At 46.0% G+C, this 12,369-nt stretch overlaps 1 protein-coding gene across 1 annotated transcript in view; it reads right to left on the bottom strand.

The window, feature by feature from the left end:
* Positions 1 to 709: 709 nt before the first annotated feature.
* Positions 710 to 12,369, bottom strand: part of PPP1R16B (protein phosphatase 1 regulatory subunit 16B) — a 63,804-nt gene continuing 52,144 nt past the window's right edge. Inside the window, exons 5-11 of the mRNA XM_030503365.1 lie at positions 10,101 to 10,204; positions 9,670 to 9,794; positions 7,524 to 7,649; positions 7,092 to 7,167; positions 5,955 to 6,084; positions 5,058 to 5,226; positions 710 to 4,442 (exon numbers count right to left, since the gene is read on the bottom strand). Of these exons, the coding sequence (XP_030359225.1) occupies positions 3,921 to 4,442; positions 5,058 to 5,226; positions 5,955 to 6,084; positions 7,092 to 7,167; positions 7,524 to 7,649; positions 9,670 to 9,794; positions 10,101 to 10,204 (1,252 nt within the window). The 3' untranslated portion in view covers positions 710 to 3,920. The remainder of the gene's footprint in view (positions 4,443 to 5,057; positions 5,227 to 5,954; positions 6,085 to 7,091; positions 7,168 to 7,523; positions 7,650 to 9,669; positions 9,795 to 10,100; positions 10,205 to 12,369) is intronic.

Genomic DNA, 12,369 nt, shown 5'->3' with positions numbered 1-12,369 from the left:
CTCTGAACTGTTACCTGCAAAACAGTCTCCTCTACAGTCACCACAAACCAAACCAAACCTTGGCAACTTCCAGTCACCAAGTCACCTTTAGCAAGTATGATAAGGCACAGAAATATCCCGACGTAGGGAGAACCCCTTCCAGCAGATGGACACCAGTTCATCTATGGCTCACTGGAGACCAGTGCTATTGCCTTCTCGATTAAGGTATTCCTACTTCATGGTATTGCTGATGTAATTTCAGCAGAGAAAATTTGGGTAAACAGAGCTCCGACATTAAAGCAAAAGGACACAGAACAGAAGTTGTAATGCCATTTGGGAGCTTGCAACTGCTTTCAACACCATGAACCAAGACCCCACCCAATAAGCTAGAGAACTCGCCACCTCCACTGAGTATTGCAGCACTTATTCATTATTGCTATTGCCCTGCAATGCTCTTCTCCTTCCCTACCAGGCGTTCCTCATCCACGTGGTTCTTCAACCACTATCTTCAAGATAGTACAGAATCGCATCATCTAGAGCCAGTCCTTCCCAAAATTGGGAGGGTTTGATGATTCTGGAGCACCACGGAAATGAGACCAAGTGGGCTAAAATCACATCACTTGGTACGTGAAATACAGAGCCAGGTCTGACGACAAACAGACCCCAACCATGGTACTTCAGCCCTTATTTAACATTTTGGGATTGGTTGAACTCAATAAAGTAGAAAAACTATTTTGAGAGACACCTTTTATTTTCCATCTAAACAAAGTCTTTCAACATGGAAATAAAGCTGCTGTCATCAACCAGTGAGCCTGCTAGAAACAGTGTGACTCCAGCATACATGATTTTGCAAGAAGGGTTATTCTCATAATGCAGCTCTGCCTACAATTGACCCAGCAATACACTCACATTCTCTAATCTTTGTGTATGAACAACTACAGCCTTTGGCTTACTGCTAACAGAAGTGGGACTCTGATCTGATCTTGAATCTAAGTACAACTTAGATGTTTATTGAGCCTAAAAACAGAGTATAGCATAACTCTCCCCTCCCTTCCTCCCAATCTTCCTCTAATAAGCCAAGCGGTCTTGGCATTCCTGGGGTAATGGTTGGACTTGATGTCTTAAAGGTCTTTTTCAACCTAGTTGATTCTATGATTCTATGTGGTAGATATACCAGTCACAACATGATTTCTAGTTTCTACAGCTTTTTAGCAATGTTAAGATTGAATGAAATAGCCAAGTGCCTTGAGCTATGTACCTCAGAGCTTTCCACTGGGTCAGCCTTTAAAACACACAGATATTTAAAAAACACTATTGTTGTAACACTGCTAAATTTTATAATAAAAAGCCCTATTCCCAGAGGTAGGCTCCTACAATGCACATATAAGAGTATCTATGTGTTTGTTATTCCCCCAAAAGCCTGTTTGTCTCTACAAAATAGTTCACCAAAAGCAGGTTAAATACCCACTTTACAGAATTGCTCATCCCATACCTACAACCAACAACTCTGCACGTGGCACAGACTGCCAGCTCCTTCCCTGAGCGTATCTGCCAGTGCCCCACAGGCAGTGGCTGTTATATCCCAAATGTCACCAACACACAAGCATGAATCCGTACTAGGTCACCCTTCAGCTGCCTTCCAGGTCCCACTCTGATGCAACTTCAACCCAAAGCCAGTGGTAAATAAGTAGTTGGCATGGCTGTGAAACATACCCTGAAAGATTTATCCATTACTGACTCTCTCATCTGAATAAGAATTGATGACATTTGATCAGATGCCACTAGACTTTGGTGAGCCTGTTAGCTCACAGTGACAAAGCCAAAAGAGCTGTATTACAGCCAATTTTACAATTACAGTACAAAGTCCAATTAGGGGGATGTTTTGTAATCTAGAACCTGTAATATCTTTCGCCTGATAGTAAATTAATTGTTGGTTTGCTCAAGATCACAGCTGGAGCGACTTAGAGTTCAAAGAGTAAATGGTCAGCCTGGTGATAAACTCACAGGTCCAAAAGAGTTTCCTGCACCTCTGCGGCCTCAAGGAGCTGAGAATGAGGAGCCCAGAGCCCTGTATCACCTTATATCCAGCCCCAGCGATGGGCTAGGTTTGCTGGGGAGCAGAGGGTAGCCCTTGACAGTCACTGGCAGCTTAAGCCATCTTTGTATAGTCTAGAAAAAAGGCAAGGCTGTGAGGATTCCCACATGTGAAGTGTAGTATTGATGTCTAATAGCTGCCAGCTTGAGGGAAGATGGGTGGAAGCTGCATTTGCAGTTGCCTGGCTGAAGTACAACTATGTGAGCTGGATTTAATCCACTGATGGCTTACAGAGACCCAAACAGGCATCTGTTTTCAGAGTTTGAAATTTAAACTGCTCAAGAAGATATATATTCATGCAGGCAAATAGTTATGTGTGCAACAGCCCCTCTGTGCAGAAAAAGGGTTGAAGATTTGAGTTACTTCTCTAGATACAACTTGTTGAGACTCAACTGTGGCCAGTTCCTCAGAGCTGTGCCCCCCAGGGCACTCTCCTCTCATCTCCCCAGGTATGTAAAGACTTAACTTGCAGAAGAGCAAGTGCCAACGCCGCAGGTCATACCATGCTGGTGTCTCTCTTGCAGCCTGTCACAGCTCACATGAACTAAACTAAACCACCAGTGTTGGTGGGCCAACTGCTCTACAGCAGAAGCTTTGCTAAGTACTGCATGGTGCTAGACAACTCCCTTATGCAGAGCATTTAAGTCCTCTTCTGACAGCTATTAACCACTACTGATGACTTCAGAATGGGAGCTGGAAAACAGACCAAAAGAAAGAAACCTCCTGCCCTGCTGCAGTGTTCAACTACGAAAGCAATGCTTTAACAGTTATTTTATCAGCCAAAGACTGCAGGTTAACGCAAGTGTTGTAACCCTAGGGAGATCAGAAATGCTTTCACGGTGCTTCTGGATTAGCGTCACAAGGCTTTCCTCCTCATCCCTGCCAACCCCTGTGGTTCTGGAAACCCAGAAGAAACCAGAACACAAAGCATACTGCCCCTAATATGTGTGCTGAGTAGAGAGTAAACAAACAGAATCAATAGGAATGTGAGATCATCAAAAGTCTTTTCAGTTTTAAACAAATTAAGTCTAAATAGTACAAATAAGTTTAAATTACTTATCCCAATATAGACCTTTGTCAGTATTTTATTGCAGTAAAATTCTATTGCCAGGGCCCCTTATTGCAACATCAGTTTTAAAGCCTGTAGAGTGAAGCCTGTTCAGGAAGAGTTCTGCTTCAAACCTGATGGCAGTCTGCAGTGACGACTGTACATGAGCAGAATGGGACCCAGCCAGTGCACAGTTTTTGTTGGTGAGCTGTCACTGCAAGGAGATAGCACCTTGCAAACTTCCTAAAGCGAGTGCAGCAACAATGCTTGCTCATTGCTCAGGCTGTAAGTGCTGGATCCAGCTGTACGGAACACAGCTCTGTCCATTCTTGCAAACCCATGCTGGGGTTGATCTCCCCTCCAGGATATATGCATCACCCAGGAGTGAACATTCAGGTCTGATCTGTCACCTTCCTTGGTGATTTACAGCAAGAGGCTCCAATGCAAAGATTTTAATTCAGATCCTTTCTTTGTGCCAAGGCATCTCATGACTTCCCAAGGACAGGGAGGCAGTGCACCATACCTTCTTCCCCAGGGAGGAAGACTAGGGCAACTCTTTTTACATCACATCAATGTGCATCCCTTCCTCTCCTAAGAGCCTTGCACCACCTGCATTACTCATTCATCTGCAATGAAAGTAACTGGCAGGATAAAGTACAATTCAAGATGAACGAGGCTGCCACAGTCAGGATGTCCATAACCACATTCTCCCTTTGGAATGCAAACAACCTGGCCTCTGCGATAGATCCAACCAGCCTACCCACGTCTTGTTTCCTCTAGGGTGAGAAACAGATGAGTCTAGGAAATCCTGCAGCACCCATGCACCTTCTCTTCCATTTCCTCCATGGGAGCTTTGAATTTCAAGAGGGGTGGGTCACCACTGGACACTGTGTAATACACTGAGGTCCCATTGGAGCTGTAGGGAGAAGTCCTGGATTCGATTAGGTGCGACTTGGCCTCACCCACATTCTCGGCAACACCTCCCATGCCACTGCCAAAGTGGGTGCTGAGGAAAGGGTGGTTGAGGAGTTTGGCTGCAGCCCGCTGCCGCTTCAGTTCAGAGAGCGTTTGATGGTTGTGCTCCTTGTAGGCACCCCAGAACTGCTCCGTGTCAGGGAGCCCAGGGTTGCCGTAGGGCAACATGTGGCCTGGGTTGCTCTCAGGGTCAGCGTGCAGACTCCAAATGTCCCCATTGGAAAAGGTGTACTGGTAAGTGCTGGCGGATGCCATGAGTCCATTCTGGAGGGGGATTTCAGAGTCACACTGCGTGCTTTTGTTTGCTAACTCCGGAAGGAGGGAAGAGTTCTCCAGCAGTGAATTCTGTAACAAGAAGACATGAAAGAAGAGCATCTTCTCCCGTCCCCCATAGCACAGCTCATCCCTGTGACAACTGCCTAAGCCTGCTCACACTCAGCTTTTCCACTAGACTGGTACTGCAGCACAGATGTTGAATTCACCCACTTAACGGGACCCTGTAATACTGTGAGCCCCAACCAGGAGCTGCTTCCCCACCAGGAACATGGGACATTAACTCAGAAGGACTCACTTTGAAAAAAACCCAACTACAGTTAAATAAGCATATTAATTAACATGACAATAACCGAATTAAACAAATAACTGCAAAGCAAGGTTACAATTCTTTTGTGATTACCAGTTTGTTACCTATAAAGAGAAATGCACATGGTATTTCTTCTGAACTTCCAAGTTCACTAGGACCTTATCTCAAAACCAGGCAGCTGTAAATCTAACACCGTCTCTCCGCTTTTAATGGGACATGACAGTTGATACCACATGAGAATTGGGTCTTTTGATTACATCCGATGGATGAGGTTTACAAATTTTTCAGCCGCCTTCAATCCCAGGGCACCCACTGCTACTGAACCTGTGCTCCCAGCCCTCCTTGGTGACTCCCAGAATAGAGAAGAGATTCCTTACAGGGTCTGTATTCTCCTGGTCACACCGAGTCTCCCCAATTTCTCCAACGAGACCCGAGTTTGTTCCTTCTTCTGTTGCACCCAGCTGCTGCCAGACAATGGCCTCTTTCTCACATTCCTTCCTGTAAAGGTTTGTTCGGTCCGAAAGGCTGGCCCTCCTCACCACCTTCCTGTGGGACAGGGGAAAAGGGCATCGAAGCCGTGAGCAGGACATGACAGTTCCTCTTACCCCATAGCTCTTCACACCTCCTCCTCATGCTTCACAGCCTCTCCCACTGGAACGGAATGTGAAATTAGCTTCTTGGCACAGACGCAAAGCAAAGCCACTGGTGTGGATATTAAAGGTGGGAGGAATTTTAAGGAGTTTTAAAGTAGTAACTGCAAATCTGTGTTAGATCTCAGACAGCTCACCCAATGGATCTACTCTGCAACCAGTGGAGGAAATGTAGAGGGAAACAGGCCATGGGCTCTTTAGAGAGCTTGTGGTCTGCAGGACTGCTTTGGTGCCTAGTAAACATCTTATAAAAACCTGTATCTGAGCACAGTATCTTGGCCATAAGACATATTATTGAGTAGCTCAAGTTAATCCACATGAAGCACTGATTCTCCTGCACCAGTATCAGTGGTTTAACAGGATAAATTCTCACCACTTGCTCCTCTGCTTGGAGCAGTTCTTAAACCGTAGCAGTGCAAAGCCTTTTTCCCCCCAAGAAACAACACCTCTTTCTAGTGAAAGAGCCACCCTTCAAAGGAGCTCTGCTTTCAGCAACCGAAGTCAGCTTCTGCCTTTCAGAGTTCATTCAGGAAGGACAGACAAGTTGTTCTCACCGACCCCAGGGTGTTCTGCAACCACATATGGGTGGCCAAGCTGGTACCCTGTGGGGAACACCACACTCACCCCCGGCTGCCAGTGCTGGACGTCCTTCGACTCAGGGAGGATTTGTGCCTCATCTGAGACTTCATGATCACATCATGTTTGTGTTTCAGCTCCAGAAGTAATACTTTGAATTCCTCCTCTTCACATAGATCTATGGCACACACAAACCAAGCTGTTAATCAGACAGTTCAAATGTGGTACCATTACACAGTCTGCCTTCCTAGTATATACAACTACAAATGCTAGAAGAAAGAGAAGGGAAATATAAGCAGAATATGCTTAAGCACATTAATCTCTAAACAGACAAGGTGAGGCAGAATGGTTTGGACACCTGAAGAGGAGCAGAAAACAAGAGCTGCTGACTGTGACGGGCTCAGCTTTGCAATGATCCAGCTATTCAGCTGGGTTTTGTCCCATTCTTACAGGATGTTGTGCCTTTACCCATGAAACATGAGAGTTCACCATTGCACCAATGCTTCAGGATGGGAGTAAAGGAAATTTCTGTAATTACCAGAGTGCAGCTCCCCTGAATACAGCATTTTTTACTTCAGCCTCTAAAACACCAAAAAAAAAACCCCTAAACCAGAGCAGGACAGAAGACAAGAACTTCCAACCTTCCAAATGCGATGCACAGATTTTTCAATCAATGCTCAAAAAGCAAAAATGGCACAAGGTTACAATGCACATGGCCAGATGCTAGCATTTGTACTTCCAATCTGTTCCAACACTTGTGTGTGCTTTCCCTTTCCTCTCCAACCCTGCAGAGCTTACCACACTTCACCGCACCAAGGCAAAGACACCCAAGTCTTAGGGCTGCACTCTTAGGGCTGCTCAGATCAAAGACTGCAATGGAAGAGCAGGGATACTCCCCAGCACAGGTACAGAGGGATAACATGAGTGGAAACACACAGGAAAAAAACTTAGTGCTTGAAAAATGCATTCTCTTTTGGGTTTATGAGCACAAAGAAGCATTTTCAGAAGGAACAGAGTAGGTGCTTCAAAACTTTGGTCCCAGTTAAAGTAACAGCAATTTTGATTCTAAAGACACCTGGAAAATGACATTAATGCTTCTGAAAGCACCATGTGAAGACTCAGCACACTCAGGGGGAGAAGGTGGTTTTTTTTGTCTCTTTTTTTTTTTAAGCTTAATAAACTCACCTATTGGCATCTCATCCAAAGATGTCCTGGCACTCAAACTAGCCCCGTGGGACACAAGCAACTCGGCCATCTGCATCTACAGGAAGGGAAAGAAAGCCAAGCTGATAGAGGCATTTTAAGCAATCGCTTTTTTCTTCAAAGCTGAAAAGTTGGAGTAAGATAAAAAGCAATGGCCTGCATGCTCAACTCGCCTCACATTATTCTGGTACATGTGTGATGTTAAACATTGCTCCTACCACTCAATTGCATGGACATACTTCCCCTGAACTTTCTCAGCAGCAGGTTCTTTTTGGAACCCCAAGGACCTCATCTGATGCTGTCCAGAGAGTCCGGCTCTAGTACAGATTTCTTCTATGTGCAGAGTACTTTATAGTTTGCCCAGGCAAAAAGAAATGTCACCCTCATACATGGCATTTGCCACAAAATCATTACCTGTCCCCAGAAAGCAGCAGCATGAAGAGGTTCCCAGCCGTCCCAGTCTTTAATATCCAGGCTTGCCCCCTGGTCAAGGAGGACTTCAGCTGCATGCAGATAACCATTGGCTGCAGCTATATGCAGCTAGGAGATAAGGAACAGAGCATGAACCACCTGCAAGGACCACGAATGGTTTTATACACCAAGTTTCAGTGGAATTTCTTGGATAATGTCTAGATCTGGACAGGCAGCACATTCCACATTTGGCAGATGCCATCAGGTCAAAAGCAGGTTGTTCCTGTTACTAAAACTCAGTATTACCTGCATGTAACTCTGTCTGGAGAGGAAACTGCTTCACACTTCTTAAAACAACTTACATATACAGGTTAGAAAATAATGCTTTTCCATTTTAAACATGGGCTTTTAAGTGCTGCCCAATTTGTAGGGAAACAGCACCATTAAAATGCAAGCCTGCAATGGGGAACATCATCCACTGCAACCTGCACTTCTCATGACAGAAGAATGTCTCCTCTTCCCTGTTGAAGTGCCATGGGTATAATTTTTGATCCCATTTTCAGCCTGCTTTGGTCAGGATTCCCTTTGTGCAATTGTGCTTCCACTCATGCTATAATTATTTTCACCATTTCAAAACCAAAACCATTTTAATCCTTGGCTACTTCTAGTTAATGGAATATGATTTTTCAGATACTGGCTTCCAACTACAACCACCACTTTGGAGACATCAATAATAGACTCCTTTAGTCCCCCACACCACTTCATGTCTCTGATGGTTTTCATAACTGTGGTCTGCTGTTGCATGTCTGAGCAAAATACTAACCTAGGCCCTACTCTGTGCTCATCCTGTTTCAACTGTGCTGAAGAGGAGAATGAAAGCTTCTTCTCAAGAATTCCCATGTGGATTCCACCACACAAAGCTGAACCCCCACATGGAAATAAACTGTGATGCTTTCGGGCAATTCAACTAATTGCTACATAAATTTTATAGCACTGGGTCATACCCTCTAGAGGCCACGTGAATTAACAAGGAATCACTTGAGGGTGGTATAAAAAGGGAAGCCAAGAGGTCTGCTTAAAATTATGTATATAACCCTTGTTGAGGGGGAAAACATGTTAAAAAATAAGCTGTAATAAAAGCTTCAGTCATCCAAGTTTATCTTGCAGCGAGCCTGCCCTCCCCTTACACTTCTGGTATATGCTATAGGTGACAATTTAGATTAAGAAACCTGAATGCACTGCCATGGTCTGGCCATCAAGCAGATGTTCACATGTGGTCACTGTATATCAGTTATGTCTGCACCCAAGCATCAAATGACCAAGGTATGAAAGGCATGAAAGTCCCAACATGTATGACAGCGTTACTGAACTCTCCCTGGGGTAGGCCTTCTATAAGCAAGGATTTAAGAGACACTTTCAGCTGAAAAAGGAGGGAATAGGACTGGGATTGTTCAGCATTCTTGATCCCTGGATGACAGCATCCAGTCAAATCAGATGCCAGCTTGCTTTGTGCTGTACTTTTGTCTGGTTGCTCTCCGCTGCCCAGGGGCAGGTGCCATCCTATGTGAATAAACGTCATAGTCGATCGACTATGTATGAGCCAGATGTTGTGCAAAGCAGAAGAAGAGGTGGGAAGTCTTCAGACTGCCCAACACCAGATCCTGCTCTCATGAAGACCTGAGGACTCACGCCTGCTCCACAGGAGTCAGATCAGACTACGTGACTTGTGAGAAGCAAGAGGTTACTGGCATGTCTTTCAGTCCCATCTCCCCATGGGTTAAGTACAACTGCTGCAGTCTGCAACTCCCCACTGTGGGACTTCTTGCATCTTTCTTTGGAAGCTGCTGCTAACAGCCACTGTCAGATAGGACCCTTGCTGCAGGACCTGAGCTGCTGGACAACTGACAGAGCTCACATAAACAACGGATTTGCTTCAGAAAGTGCAGGGTTAGGCACTAAGTTATGCCAGCTGTACTCATGGACAGAGCTACGTGACAATAAACTAAAGCACGGAACAAGATCCAAACAGCTTCCTCACTTCTCTCAGTGACCTGCGCATGTTCATTTTGTGTAACTCCTGCCACAGGGCAGGTTTCGTAACCTCCAGGCTGAAGGAAGGCAAAACTGAGGCCACCAGAGTTTCACTCACCAGCGTGGCACCTTGGGCATCAGTCCTGTTCAGATCCTGTCCCGTCGCAAGTATGTCATGAATGTCACAGATCATGACCTGCTCCGGAGCAGCCCGCATCTCATTGATTCTTTCCTGTGTAATCCCTGTTAAAATTTCAATTAGAGAGAGTTGGAAAGGTCTGTCTCTGCACTGCTTGAGTAGAATCAGACTTACGATTCCTGGACCTCATATCCTTTTCAGAGGCTGTGTAGCTGAGGGGACTGTCCGCTGTCCTTCACCCTCATCATTATTTAGGAATTAGAGAAACTAGACAGAGTCAGGCTTAAGAAATTATGCCAGGCAGCAGCTCCCTGCTTTTCTCCAGGGGCAAATCACGAGCTGAGAAACAAGGTAATTTTTAGTACTACACTGACCCATTTTTGTGTTTTACATGAACTCAGCCTCCTTACCTTGGTAGGCCATGCAAGTCTCAATGACATCCAGAGTTGGCTCATCTTCACAGAGGTCATACGGCATATTGCCATCAGCATTCACTGCCAACAAGTCTGCTCCACTGCAAGGACAAGACTGAGTTACACAAGAAAGGACTTCAGACATCCTAGAGCAGACAGTGTCAAACACCAGGATAAATGCTTACGAAAAACTAACTGGGGTTTAATCGTTGCCCAAATGTCACCAAGATACACATGAGATAAGAAAGGTTTGAAGTAAAGCCATGGAGCTATGAATGGGGAAGACAAAGTCCAGAAGTGAATGAAAGGCAGCATGCTACAACCTCCTTCATGGGCTGTTGGGCACACGAGCAACTGAGCCATTCCTGTCCTCTCGTGACCCTGGCACTGGACAGATTGGCAGCTTCTCAGTGATAGAAGTGATTTATTTATTGAGTTCATGGATAACAGTATCAAGAAACTACCAGGTGCTTGTTATCCGGCATCATGCAGTCCTGCAATGAAAGTTCACAAGGACGAGAAAAGTTGGGAAAGATCCACTTTAGCGAGACCCCCCCTGCAGTCCTGAGCCAGCTCTGGGGCAACAACAGAAGAGGGACGTGGAGCTGCTGGAGCGAGGCCAGAGGAGGCCCCGGAGCTGCTGCGAGGGCTGGAGCAGCTCTGCTCTGGAGCCAGGCTGAGAGAGCTGGGCTGGGGCAGCCTGGAGAAGAGAAGGCTCCTGAAGGGGAGACCTTAGAGCAGCTCCAGTGCCTAAAGGGGCTCCAGGAAACCTGGAGAGGGGCTTTGGACAAGGGCCTGTAGGGACAGGACAAGGGGAATGGCTTTAACCTGCCCGAGGGGAGATTGAGATGAGCTCTGAGGCAGAAGTTCTTCCTTGTGAGGGTGCTGAGGCGCTGGCACAGGGTGCCCAGAGAAGCTGTGGCTGCCCTATCCCTGGCAGTGTTCAAGGCCAGGTTGGACACAGGGGCTTGGAGCAACCTGCTCTAGTGGAAGGTGTCCCTGCCCGTGGCAGGGGGTTGGAACTGGATGAGCTTTAAGGTCCCTTCAACCCAAACCAGTCTGGGATTCTACGATTCTATGACATGGGCTGATGGGTGCCAGGACCCTTCCATCCAGCCAAGGGCACACTGACAAAAAATAGTATTAAAAAAAAAGAAAAAAAGTCCTGTCAACAGGTGAACTTTTCTTTCTGATTGTCCAAAAGCACTTCTCTGAGTGCTCTGGTGACCTCCAGGACGTCACTATTTGCAAGTAAAATTGCCAGTTAAAGTCATCACTGTCTCCATATTCCCACATAGTAGAAAATTTCCAGCACCTTCTGAACTGTGCCGTTTTAGCTAGCTGTTAACTAGTCACAGCTGAATTCTGATCTACCTTGACAGTTACCAGCCTTGGAAGGGCAGTGGACAGTATTCACTTGTGTTTAGATTCCTGTTTCTTTATTTCCACACCCCTCTGCCGGAGCAGAGCAAATTACATTGAAATTCACATTTGCAAAGTGCCAGCATTAGTTTAATCAGAAATACAAAAGCAAGGAACTGGACATCTTTTGTGGGCTACTTCCTCCGATGGTCTCCAAGAGTTCCAGGTCCCATCACCAGTAACACTACCTCCAATGGCAATGTTTAGCCAGTCATCTGATATGCGAGATCTCCTGTAAAGGACAACTTTGATTGTAGCAAAACAATTTAAATCCCCCCCATTCATCAAAAGGCCGGGGGAAGACTGTTTCTGAGCTTGGGATCATCACATTAGGCTACCAGAGTCTGAATTTGATGGCAACTACTCACTACAGGGCAGCCTACAATAACTAAGTCCATAAGCTCTAGTTCCTCACCTAGACCTCCCTGTGATGCTCCCTTATCTCCATTCAAGGCTCAGGAATGCACTATGTTGTTCCACATTTATTTCCTCCGCTTTTATGCCCCCATCCAAAAATTGCCTAACCCAAGTGAGAACATCCTCCAAGGCATGATTGTTGGCATCCTCTGCTCCACTTCCATCATTATAAGGCCAAAGAAGGGGCAAATTGTCAACGCCAGCCTCCCTGATGACAGCATCAAGGGAGGAGCAGCAGGCACTGCTGTGCAAGGCAGCGTGTTAACACTCCCAAAGCACACTCTGCTCTCTACACCATCGCTCCAGGAAATGGAGGAGAGGGCTCCATACAGAGCCAGGACTATCTGCTCCAGACAGGATTCACAGCAGGTGCCCATTAAATGCTGCACATGGTACAGTTCAAAGCACATTGGTTTCTTCCTCCTTA

Source organism: Strigops habroptila, chromosome 13 (genome assembly GCF_004027225.2).
Source record: "Strigops habroptila isolate Jane chromosome 13, bStrHab1.2.pri, whole genome shotgun sequence".
Lineage (NCBI taxonomy): Eukaryota > Metazoa > Chordata > Aves > Psittaciformes > Psittacidae > Strigops > Strigops habroptila.
This window is presented reverse-complemented; position numbering and strand designations above follow the sequence as displayed.